Below are 12981 nucleotides of genomic sequence, written 5' to 3'. Positions count from 1 at the left end.
GAAAACAAGAGAAAGCCTCATGTATTATTATTATTATTATTATTATTATTATTATTATTATTATTATTATTATTATTATTATTATTATTATTATTATTATTATTATTATTTGCAGGCAGCCCGGTGCCTTATTTGATTTTTTTTTTAATGCTTCGCTCCTCCTCCTCCTCCTCTTCCTCCTCCTCCTCTTCCTCCTCCTCTCTTGTCTTTTCTGTGGACTGCGAAGCGAACGCAAGGCAGCTGCCTCGCTCGGTGCAATCATCATCACGAGTGGACGCCGAGTGGACGAGCGTCTCGCCCGTCACCACCTTTTCTTCGCATCCGAGTCCATTTTGGAGCCGCGGGGATGTCCGTCGCGGGGTTGAAGAAGCAATTCCACAAAGCCACCCAGGTACGGCGTCGTGTGCGCTCGCGCGCATCCCAGCATCGTTGCCAACATCCAGACGTAAACACGACGCGCCCGCCGGGCTGCCTCCAAGCACATTGCCTCTACGTTTTTCTATTTCTTCACAAGGGAAGTGCACATACGTGGTCTCTTGCAGTTTGTCAAGCATTTTTCAAGGAATTGTGCGTGTGCGCGTGTGTGCAAGCTGTCTACTGGGTGGCTGGCACGCGCACGATGGGATGTAATGTTACGTAACAGAGAGGCCTTTGAGACGGCGCTTCTGATTGGCTGTTGCTGCACACAACAGGGAATTCCCTCCATCCTCCATCACAGCATCTTTCCCTTCTAGATGTTCCCTCCGTCATCCCCAGTCCGACTCCCTGGCCCCTCCCAATTCAAGTTCTTCACCCTCAAAACGTCCATATCGAACTCAAGTTTTTGTGTGCCCTTAAAAACATCACTGCCATGAACCCAAACAACAAACGTGGACATTCCCACCCAGCGGATCAGAAAGTGGGACAAATCTCTGCATGTGTGCGTGTTTGTGTGTGGGTGTGGGTTTGCGTTAGACCTGAGGCGCCGCAGCGGCCACCGCCATCATCATGTGCGAGAAACGAGACACCTCAGTCACCTGACTGAATAAATCATGAGCAGAAGGGTGAGGGAAGTTGTAAGGCCTCTCTTTCTTGGCTGGTTTGATAAAGTGTAACTACTGTACGTTCTGTAGTATTTTGTGTTGGATGTGTGCCTTTCAAGGGCGTGGCCTAGTGAGTGATGTCACATGCCAGCTCTACACTCATTTGCTGGCACACATGTCACTCACCAGGTAAGGCCGCACCTTTAAAAGGCATACACTCACAAGTCACAGATACTACAGTATCAGTATTCAAGTACTGTGTTCTAATTGAATAAATACTTGATTAAAAAATATTCGATACCTGGAGCCCTATTCTAAATTCTAAGTCAAATGACCACTGTATTTCCATTACAACTTATACGCCGTATTATTCTCAAATGAGTTGTTGGCAGGTCGCCATGTTACCATCACGACGGCACAGCAGTCTTTAATTTCACAGCGAGCTGAAAAAGGCTTTTGTTTTGGCGGGCTCTTGAATGCAACATGTATAATTCCCTACCCCGCACCCCCCTGCTGTTCAGAGGATGGTGTCGCCATGGCAACCGCACACGTGTGAGGGCTGGACGAGTGCAACACACGCGCTGCGGTTGGCGGGGTCAATAATTGATGGCCCTCGAGGGAATCACACGTGATGTTAGTGTGTGTGCGCGTTGACGTTTGCATTGACTTGCCATTCAAATTGACGGGGTGGTCATCGTCGCCATAAAAGATGGCCGCAGTTTTTCCACTTCCTGTTTGATGCGTAGACGCATCTGGATCGAACGCACGCAAACACACACTCACACACTCACACAAGGCCTCGTATGAGGAGGGAATCGTGGAATAACTTCCGGAGATGCTTATGTAACGTGAGGAGGGCCCGTCTCCATGGTAACTGCATCCTCACTCCGCATGTTTGCGTCTTGATGCTCTTTTGTTCAGTTTTTTTTTTGCCCTTGAGTGGGAGGAGAGTTATGTTTTGTTTGACCCACCTGGTCACGTGACTGACCGCAGCTCTGTTGCGCTCTTCTTCATTCTCTTCATGCACTTCTCCGCACTCCTCGTCTTTACGCTTTTCTCCCTCCACAGAAAGTCAGCGAGAAGGTGGGCGGCGCCGAAGGAACCAAGCTTGACGATGACTTTAAAGAAATGGAGAAGGTAAATGCGTTGACGTGATGAGGAAGAGGATGAGACGCAAGTGTCTTTAGTGCTTATACGTGTATCTCGCAAGAAAGTGGACGTGACCAGCCGAGCGGTTTTGGACATCATGACCAAAACCACCGAGTACCTGCAGCCCAACCCGGCCTCCAGGGCCAAGCTCAGCATGATCAACACCATGTCGAAAATCCGCGGTCAGGAGAAGGGACCAGGATACCCACAAGCCGAGTCTGTACTGGGAGACGCCATGTTGAAGTTTGGACGGGAACTGGGGGAGGACTCCTGCTTTGGTAAGGAACCTCCTCTTGCTCATCCAACCCTCATCTTCAGTCATTACACACATCCTCTCACTCCTCCTTATTATTTTCTCCCTTATCTTCCTTACCTCGACCTGGTCCTCCGTCACCCAGGCCTGGCACTCATTGACGCGGGCGAGGCAATGAAGGAGCTGGGCGAGGTAAAGGATGCCCTGGACATGGAGGTGAAACAGAACTTCATCGACCCACTGCAGAACCTCCACGACAAAGATCTGAAAGAGATCCAGGTGAGCAGCACAAGGTGGCCAAAGGTGACCACAGCCCACACATACTCACGTGTCCTTCTAATCATCGCTCCTCCTTAGCATCATCTGAAGAAGATGGAAGGTCGCCGTCTGGACTTTGACTACAAGAAGAAGCGTCAGGGGAAGGTGCAGGATGATGAGATCAAACAAGCGCTGGAGAAGTTTGACGAGAGTAAAGAGATCGCAGAGCAGAGCATGTTCAACCTTCTGGAGAGCGACGTAAGACCTCCACCTCGTCGGTGCATTGCTTTGATAGGTTGTCATCAATTAGGCCAGGGGTCTGCAACCTGCGTCTCTGGAGCCACATGTGGCTCTTTAGTCCCTCTCCTGTAGATCTCTAAAAAAGTTAATAGAAATAATTTATTTATTTTTAAAACTTGTTTTATTTTTACTTTTTATACTTTTTTTTTAAACTTAAAATACTTTTCAAATGAATTAACGATTTTAATCAATATTTTTAACAAGTCAAAATTTTTAGGTTGTGAGAAAAAGAGCGATGAAAAGTAGACAGTTATTAGATTTACCTAAAAATGTCCAAAAGGAAGAGGAAAAGCAGAACATTTACATAAAATGTCCATGAAATTGCCAAAGATGTCAGAAAATTGAATACAAAAGGCAGAAAAGAAAATATTCAAAAAGTAACCATAAAATGTCCAAAAATAAAAGAAAGGCAGAAAATTACCGTAAAATAACTTTGAAATTGTCAAAAAATATCGGATTTTTTTTTTTATAAAGCGATAAGATGTCCAAAAAAGGAAGAGGCAGAAAATTACCATTATATATATTATAAATATGACAGAAAGTGAGAAAAGTAAAAAAATAAAAAATAAAGTATGAAAATTTCAAAAACGGAAAACGAAAAGTACAAAGTAAATTCTGTAGACTAAATGTGACTCTGTTTAGAGTGGGACCAAATAGACTCACTTTCAGAGTCATTAAAAAAGTCACTCAAGGGTTGAGAAACAAACTCACGACCTTCAGCTTGGGAGACAGCCGATCTACACCCTGAGCCACGCAGCTCCTGCTGTGTGTTAGTATATCGCTCATGTCAACTGGAATCTTCCTAACTCTAGAATGGGACCGTTTTATATAGACGAAAACATCGTTTTTGGTCTCTTGGAGATAAGCAAACAATAGGAGGGGCATAGCTCAAGTGGTAGTGTGGCAGTCTCCCAAACTGAGTTCATTCCTCAACCCTTGAGTTACTTTTTTTCCTTCCCAATTCTTTATTTTACTCTCTTCCAAGTGTAAACTCTAAAACTAAGGCTATTTGGTCCCACTCTAAATAGAGTCAAATTTACTCTACCGAATTTACTGTGTAGAAACAAATTAATGTCTCCGTATTGGACGCTGCTGTCATATTTGTGTGTTGTGGTGCAGCTCTAATTAGGGCCCTCATTACATTACACTAACAGTAACACACTTCATCCCAATCTTCAAATGTTTTGTGGCTCCAGCCATTTTTTTCCGTTATTTTTGTGGCCTAAAATGGCTCTTTGGAAAGTTTGCTGACCCCTGAATTAGGCCAATGACAGACAGTACTGTAATCAACGGGAGCAGTATGAGATTCAGTATACTTGCGTTGCAGATTGAGCAGGTGAGCCAGCTGGCAGCGCTGGTGCAGGCCCAGTTGGAGTACCACAGTCGCACCGCTCAGATCCTCCAGCAGCTCTCCAGCAAGATGGACGACAGGTATGCAACAACCATGTCGTCATCGTGTTTCGTCATTCTAAAAACCTCCAACCACCAACCTTCAGGATAAAGGAAGTGTCCAGTAAGCCCAGGAAGGAGTTTGTTCCCAAACCACGCATGACCTTGGAGCTGCTGCCGCCTAGTGAGAGCCACAATGGTGGCCTCCACTCTGCCAAATCCCCCGGAAGATCACCAGGTACAAAACTTTACATACATAGGTACTTACCTACTTACCTAGATATCAAAGTACCAACCTGGGTACCTAGCTATTGAGGAACCCAGGTACAGTATTTGGGTCAGCATGGTTCCTACAATGATCAATGTTATGGTAATTTAAAAACTTCAAACAACTGCTACTTTTCAGAAATGGAACTAAGGAGTTGCACTGACTCCATTTCCATTTAAATTAAATGTCTTATACCAGCCTTCCACAATCTGGTCTTCGAGGGCAACACTTTTCACTTACTTTTTCCACATACACAATATCACCACTTCTCTCAAATATTGTTCACAAACCTAAATCTAAATCTAAGTCTAAATCTGTGATAGTGAGCCCTTCTCCTTTGTCGAGATATAAAAAAAATTGACAAATGTTTCTTCTTGTTTTGATTTAGAATATGATCTGCAGTGTTCCTAACGCATGCAAATAACAACTATTGGACTACTACTTTAGTATTTTGACCTTTTTTTGTACACAACTGTAGCTATCAGGTGTGTGACTCTGGCCCTTGAGGACCAGGATTGGGTAAATCTGTTTTATACTATTGGTCTGTCCAAATAGTTGAAAAACCGCTCTGATGTGAGTACACGTGTTTCGCAGCTCCACTGGACCAGCCGTGCTGCCGGGCGCTCTACGACTTTGAGCCGGAGAACGAAGGCGAGCTGGGCTTCAAGGAGGGCGATGTCATCACGCTGACAAATCAGATTGACGACAATTGGTACGAGGGAATGATCCACGGCCACTCGGGATTCTTCCCCATCAACTACGTCGACATCCTGGTGCCGCTCCCGCATTAGGGCCCCGCCACCCACACGGCCATCGCCACGGTCCTGTTTTAGCATACTCCTCTTCTTCCTCCTCGTTCTGTCTTCTTCCTCTTTTGCTGTGCTTTGTGCGACTGCGTTGATGTTGGAGAAGGCGAGGCTGCGGGACTCAAGGGGAGCGAGCAAATGACCACGTGATGTTCGCTGGCTCGGCGCCGGGCAGCAGCGCTACCGATTGGGTTAGGCCCACTGCGTGTGCGCGTTGAGTGTGTTTGTTGTCTTGTTTGCGTCGTTCCTGTCAGGGCGCCGTCGCATGGCTCTCACCTCGTCTTCTTTTCCTCCTTCTTACATCACGTCGGGCTGTTTGCATGAGCGAGCCCCTCGCGTGAAGCAGCAATGCATCATGGGATCACAGCTGCTCAGCAATAAGTAAAAGTGTTGGGCAGGTTTAAGCGGACACTTCCAAGTTGAGTTGAGAGGCTGCTTGTTGACTTTTTATGTGGCTTTTGCATGCGGGACGGTTACTTGACTGATTGATTGATTGATTGATTGATTGATTGATTGATTGATTGATTGATTGATTGATTGATTGATTGATTGATTGATTGGTGTTACATACTGTATGTCACAAGGTCACCGTTGTGAATTGTGAGTGATTTAGTGGCAAAAGCAGCAGTAGTCGTGGCTTTGTTAAACATCACCAGTCAGTATCTATCCGCTGTATTCAACCTACACAGCAATGCAAAACCACACAAGTGTACTGTACTGGATATTCCCATGGCGAGGCCACTCAATGGCGTCCGTTGTGCTCGGGTGTCTTGTGTGCATGCCAGCATCCTCCATATCCACGAAAGGAATCGAAACAGTGTTCAGCCATGCTAACTTGACCGTATTCAATATCAGCGGCGGTCGCTAATGGCTTATGTGTTCACATATAAGCGAGTATTTCACACAGTGGTGGGAAGGAGCAAAGTACAAATACTCCCTTACTGTACTTGCGTTACAGTTTCAGGTATCTGTATTTTGCTTGAAGGGGGAGTTTTTATTTTTTTAAGAAACCACCGCGCACACCCCTACAACCTGACGCTGAACCGTTAGCTTTGGCTTCGGGATGTTTTTTTTTATTTAATTGATTTTACCTACCAAAACAATTAGTGTTATGCTAACACTATTAAGTCTTGCTACCACCGTAGCAGCTGTGGCTAACAGTTTGTTTATAGTGCTAATGTTAGCGTATTATTGCTCGCTATTTTGTTGTCGCTTGACAGCGTTCTCTGTGACTAGTGCTACTTGATACAATACAACTAGGCCCTTTCATAATTGTGCATGTCACTGTGAAGTGAGGCTACAGGACATTCGAATCTTGTGTGCGGTTTTAAAACTTCAAACTCCCCCTTTAAGTAATGTTTATCGTACATTTGTTTATTCATTCATTTAACAAAGGAAATTATACTCCTAAATTTGTAGACATAGGCTTGCTACTTTTTTCAATGTCCAGAGATGACGACATAATGGAAAAGATGCTGTCAATAGAGAGAGGAAAAGTCATTCCGAGATCTTGATTGACTGAATTCTTGGGGAGTTATGAGGCAGGAAAAAACCTGGGAAAACAGTGACATTGAGGAACGTGAACTGGGGAGAATGATTCGTGGTAAATGTGTTTTGTCTGCCAGCCTAAAAACCACCAGCTGCTGGTCAAAAATGTAGTCTAATCTGAAGATGAATGCTTTTTTCCCCACTGATTTGTTATCGTCAGTTAATTTAGCATGTTTTGTAACTTAATTCACAATGTTAGCAAAGCATGGGAACATGTTTTGCTTGCGTAGAATTTTACACTGTACTTCACGTACCGGTACATACAGATTGTGAGTACTTTTGCCACCTCTGATTTAGCAAAGCACAAGGTGACATTCTCAAGAGTGACTGACCCTGCATAACACACAACACAAACACTATCAATATAAACAGCTATCCACTGTGAGGGCAATTTAAAAAAAAAATCCAATAAAATAATCTACGTTTATGGGCTGCATGCTTTGCATCATGGTGGCCTGATGCTCTATTGTGTACTTCCTTGTATCCCCTTTCTGAGAGCTTTTTTTAAATTATTTTGTCTCTGTCAATGGCGGCGTGTATTTTGACCTCAATGAGGGACCCGTGCGGCCTTCGTCGTCACATCACATCACGAAGCGTAAACATACTTGAAGATGTATGCAGCGGTATTTTGCCATTCGGACCAGAATCGGTGTGATCGTGTGACCTTGCTTTGCCTTGCGGCTGTATAAAATAGCCTCATACCTGTCTGGTGTCTTCTGCTGAGCTACTCGTGTACTTTATTTATTGTATTTATTATTTATTTATTCCTGTGTCCTTTTGTGTGTGGTAAAGAGCATACACATGTGGCGTATTTTGGAGGATAAGGTGTGATCCAAGCTAGCCTGTAATACTAACTGTTGCTCTACTCGTATTGGTGGATGATGATGACGATGATGATATCACATATAATACGATCAGTATATGTATATCTGCTTGTTGTGAGAAGACCTGCAATGTACTGACAATAAAGGATTAACACTACAGAGGCACACTAGTATTTTTACTAAAGGAAATAACTCCCATTAAGACCCTGTAAAGTTAATTCAGATGTTTGTTTTTAAATGTGCAAGTTTCAAGATCATTACTGAAAATGTCAGACTGAGAACTATGTAATAGTCAATTGTGTGCATATCGTGTTACACTGTTTTCACCATTTATAGCACATTTGCCACACAGTTCTGATGAAGCTCCTGTGTGCAATTTCCATGAGCTTCAGACGCCGGCTCAATTCGAAAATGGATGAATATACAAATGCATGTAGAGTACTTAAAGGATCCATGTACAGGTGCTGGTCAGAAAAATTGAATATAGAGGGAAAAGTCCATTGACAGTAGTTTAATAATGTTTCAAAAAGGAAACTTTTGTCATTTTACCACACAGAAAGTAAAATTGTACACACCTTTTTACAATGTTAATTATTATGGCAGAAAGACACAAAAATAAAAATAATCGTGTTTCATGTGACCAACAAAAAAGGATCTCAAACACAGAAATGTTGTCCTTCTGAAAATTGTATTCAAGTTGTATGCCCTCAGTACTTTGTTGGGCAGCCTTCTACATTAATATAGCATCAAGGAGCCTTCTAAACCAGACCATTTATAGACTGAGAAAAACCTCTGCAGTTGTGTTGTCAAGATTGGAGGAACACAAGGAACCTACAATGTTGAGCTTTGTTACAATATTCAAATTTTGTGAAACAGTTTTTTTTGTCTTTCTGTCATAATCATCTAAAATGAAACAAATAAAGGCTTGAAATATTTCACTTTGTGTTCTGAACTAATGTAACATGCAAGTTTCACTTGTGATTCTGTTGTCATGTAGTTTGCCCATGTGTCCACCGGGAGCGCTGCAGAACTTGTTTTCGTTTTGATTCAGTTTCCCTCCTTTCCTCTGACGCATTTACGTGCTCTCCAAACAGTCGGATATTAAAAATGTATATATATGTCGTCTTTACAAGCTACGTAAAGTCATCGTTTTTGACGAATGCGCACTTTGGAGAGGTTACGTGTGTGCTCGAGTACGCTCAAAAGAAATGTACTTGTATACTGAAAAAATAATTCAACAAAATCAACCCCTACAACCTAGTTTAAAGCAAATTAGCATTTAGGTTACATAAAGCGCTATATAAATTAAGATGAGTTGAATTGCAATGACTTGCTAAGTTAAGTGACCAAATGTATTGTCACGGAAATGCGTTCAAATAATTGACATAGCACACGATATTTGGAGCAGTAAACGGCTGACCCACTTTTTCTTTTCTTTTTTACTGGAACATTGAGACGAAATATAGACAGGACTAATACGATTCCATACAGGATGTACAAAAATAATAAATCGAATGAACGTAACCTGAAAGAAAAACACACACAAAGAACGTGTGGTAATTTTCAAAATACGTCTTAAAGCATTTTACTGCACCGATATCAATTAATTAAGTTGGACTGTTAGGTAACTTCATTTTCAATTACACTACGAGCTCCGTTTTTTTGCTCACTTTGAAAAGTCTCCACCGGAAGTAGTCCGTTTCTCACCAAAAAAGACTTCACACTCATCCGGCGTGTTTTGGACCTGCGAGGACCGCGGAGAAACAAGTTTGTCGAGCTAGAGACCCGAATTGAATAAAAAGAACGGAGGAAATGGATTTAAAGAAAAAGCTTTCGTTGGAGCTTGACCAACGGTCACCGAAAGACGTAAGTATCCGCTTTTACGGTTCGTTTTGCGGGAGATACGTTCACGTTGCGGCCAAAAACAGCACAGTGTGAGGCTGACGAGCACATGGCGCACTATTTCATGGTTCCGAAACTGTCCAAACGGAATAGAAACCGGTGAACGATGCGCCAAGTTCGGGCAAGCAGTCCGAAGCGAAGGTGGATTAAATGGCCGAATTTCGCTTATTTTGGTAGCCGACGTCTTTCATCTCTGACCCGGCCGTGCGGACACATGGCGCCATGTTCTTTATTGTATTTGGCGTGTTACGCGCGTACGTTTTAGTTAACTTTTGTCCTAAATCGGGTCAATTTGTGCATCGGCGTTTGACTTGTGTTCAACTATCCAACGTAAATGAATTATTTTATAACATGTATGAAGCCGATCGGCGCATAAGTACACGTGCTCGAATCAGCAATAGCAATGAAGTTGAATAAGTAGTGATAGGAGTGGTGCGATAAAAATAAACCAAACGAACCTTCGCGTTTTTTATTTGTTTTTTTTATTGTAGACTTTTCAGTACCACCATGACTGGTGCCGATGCTAGGACGTTTCCAGGTATTAGTCGGAGCCAGAGTCCGTGGCGCGTCCAGGGCGCGCAGCTAGGCGGTTTGCTAACGCTAGCTGCTAGCTAGCCAAAAGGTTCTTCGTTACGAACTTCGACGTGTTTCCCTCTCTGAGCTCAACGTCAACCCCCCTGTATTCCTGACTCTTTGTACACGATTACGGTACCGTAATTGTTAGCTAGCACAAGGCTAGATTAAGCAACGATTGTTTTCAATTTAAGATTTGACCAAGCACAGTGGTTCCTTGATTTAAGACTTGATTTGGTTACATTCATTAATGGAATAAAAAAAATAAAACAGTATTGTGTAAAATCGTCATATTGGAAGACAATTTAAAGACATTAACTGATTGTTTAAAGTATATTACTGTATAATAGCATTTGTGTTGTTTCTTTAAGGGGCGTGGCCTAGTGGGATGATTAGTTGGAGTCGGTTTGCGACGCCCCTAACAACAAAAAATAGGGCTGCACAGTATACCGGTACCTGTATTGATATTTCTGCATAGTTCAGAAGAGAAAAAGTAAAGACGAATTGTGTTCGCTTATGATTAGTCAGCCCAGAGAAATGTTTTTATATGTAAAAATAATATTCACAAAATATATAATATGTATAAAATCTGCACAGAATCAATGACAGCACCCTATATATGCATATATATATATTTTTTTTTTAGCCCATATTTTGAATGTTTTCACTCACCCTGTTGGTTATACTGCACTCAGGTCCAGGAGCTGGTTCTAGACAACTGTCGGGCCGTTGATGGGAGAATCGAAGGCATCACAGAGGAGTTCTGCAATCTGGAGACGTTGAGTCTCATTAACGTCCGCTTGACCAGTTTAGCAGATATTCCCAAACTGGACAAATTGAAAAAGGTGGGCGCACATATACATCATGTAATTCTTTTCAGGCACTGCATTGTTAAAAGCAGAGAACTGAGTGTTTGGTCTCTCACAGTTGGAGCTGAGCGACAATAGGATATCAGGGGGTCTGGAAGTTTTGGCTGAGCGGCTGAAAAGCTTGAAGCATCTTCACCTCAGTGGCAATAAGTTTAAAGACATCAGCACCCTGGAACCGCTGGTATGTCTAGCTAGGAAACTAAATCAGAGGTGAAATAACCCCGTTACTAAAACCCTGCACACTTCAACCTCCTACCAGAAAAATCTACCTCAGCTGAAGAGCCTGGACCTCTTCAACTGCGAGGTGACCAACCTGGCAGACTACAGAGAATCCATTTTTAAGCTGCTTCCCAACCTCACCTACCTGGACGGCTTCGACATCGCCGACTGCGAGGGGTCCGACTCTGAGGGCGAGGTGGACGGAACTGAAGACGAAGACGAAGGTGAGGCTTCCGGTCCTCATGTCCAGCAACTTAACCGACTTAGCACCCTCACCCCCCCCCCCTTTTTTTTTACAGGCTGCGACTCGGAAGACTTTGAGGACGAAGAGGAAGAGGACGAAGAGGACATTGTCGCTGTAGAGGATGATGACGAAGATGACGAGAGTGGTGATGATGAGGTGAATTCAACACAACATTCATGAGGCTCATCGCTGACTAGTGCGTGTGAAGGGATGGAAAAATGTGTTGTAAATTCCCTCAGAAAGTTTTAAGTGCACCTGAAAAGCTATTGAACTTTTGAACCCCATATCTGATGTCCCCTCTGCAGGACGGCGGACACGTGAACGGAGATGCTGACAGTGATGAAGATGATGAAGATGAAGAGGAGGATGAGGAGGAGGATGGTACGTGCCCACACCCACTCGACCGGCACACCGCTAATAAGCATTTGAGGAATATTAAGGGCGGTTTTGTTGTCCCAGTAGATGACGGCTCGTCTCCGGCCAAAGGAGAGAAGAGGAAGAGAGACCCTGAAGACGAAGACGACAAAGATGACGATTAATTCCCATGTGACCTCTCTCTCGCCAACTCCCGGGCTGCATTCCATTTCTCCAACTGGTACCCTCCCACTGATGCCATGTCACTCTTTTTTTGTGGTTGTGCGTTTTTGTGTTTTGTTTTTGTTTTTAATAACTGGCATCGAAAGTTGACTTTAAAATTTGACCAGACATGTTATTCAGTCCCGCGACCCTAGTGCGGATGAGCGGTTCGGAAAATGGACAGATTGATGTTATTCAGTTTTCTGTCGATGATGTCATTGATGTCATCCCAAAGTTTCTCAGGATTTAAAGCTCCTACTCTGCCGGCATCAAGGTAAACGCATCACAAGAAGGCCGTTAAGCGTTTTTGTTGAACACATCTCAAGAAGGTCAATGAGTGTTTTCGTCATCGATATTTAGAACAGTCACTTTTATATTTAGTCAAGGTAAATATGCAATGCCAGAGGAGGTACTTGCACCCAAATGTCCCCCAATGAACCAACTGATGATGTCGTCAACCCCTCAGAGTGCTCAGGGCAAAATGTTTCCTCTTTCATAGTCTTTTTTCCCCCCCTTTTTTTTTCTTGCTGCCAACACCCCCACCCCACCCCCCAGAAATATGTTGATTGTCCGAGTGGGGAACTTTTTAGCCCCGTCCTCACCCTACTCTTTTTGCCTTTACGTTTACACTGACTCGTTTTTTTTGTTTGTTTGTTTGTTTGTTTTTGTTTACTTTCTGTAAGTTAAAGGAAAGACTACAAAAAAAAACTACAAAAATGGAGTTTGTAAATAAAATCTTAACATTTTTTTCTGTCTCATATCTGGATTGATTTCCTGGACC

At 43.2% G+C, this 12981-nt stretch overlaps 2 protein-coding genes across 4 annotated transcripts; both read left to right on the top strand.

Moving 5' to 3' along the window:
- The first annotated feature begins 189 nt into the window (after positions 1-189).
- LOC147159672 (endophilin-A1-like) lies at positions 190-8752 on the top strand. The gene is made up of 8 exons (XM_086059790.1): positions 190-391; positions 2091-2159; positions 2233-2449; positions 2570-2703; positions 2782-2940; positions 4310-4413; positions 4479-4609; positions 5234-8752. Exons 1-8 carry the CDS (start codon positions 347-349, stop codon positions 5428-5430), a joined length of 1056 nt encoding a protein of 351 aa, XP_085915916.1. The 5' UTR covers positions 190-346; the 3' UTR covers positions 5431-8752.
- Positions 8753-9512: 760 nt separating this feature from the next.
- Positions 9513-12946, top strand: LOC147159671 (acidic leucine-rich nuclear phosphoprotein 32 family member D-like). 3 transcript variants are annotated; one of them, XM_086059417.1, is made up of 7 exons: positions 9517-9683; positions 10988-11137; positions 11220-11342; positions 11421-11604; positions 11680-11780; positions 11930-12005; positions 12084-12946. In XM_086059417.1, exons 1-7 carry the CDS (start codon positions 9630-9632, stop codon positions 12161-12163), a joined length of 768 nt encoding a protein of 255 aa, XP_085915543.1. In that variant the 5' UTR covers positions 9517-9629; the 3' UTR covers positions 12164-12946. The 3 variants fall into 3 exon arrangements, with proteins under 3 accessions (XP_085915541.1, XP_085915542.1, XP_085915543.1); XM_086059415.1 differs by having other exon boundaries at positions 9513-9683; positions 11421-11780; XM_086059416.1 differs by having other exon boundaries at positions 9516-9683; positions 11421-11780; positions 12087-12946.
- The last annotated feature ends 35 nt before the right edge of the window (positions 12947-12981 follow it).

This window comes from Leptonotus elevatus, chromosome 17 (genome assembly GCF_054856555.1).
Source record: "Leptonotus elevatus isolate MCC_2025b chromosome 17, RoL_Lele_1.0, whole genome shotgun sequence".
NCBI classification, from domain to species: domain Eukaryota; kingdom Metazoa; phylum Chordata; class Actinopteri; order Syngnathiformes; family Syngnathidae; genus Leptonotus; species Leptonotus elevatus.
This window is presented reverse-complemented; position numbering and strand designations above follow the sequence as displayed.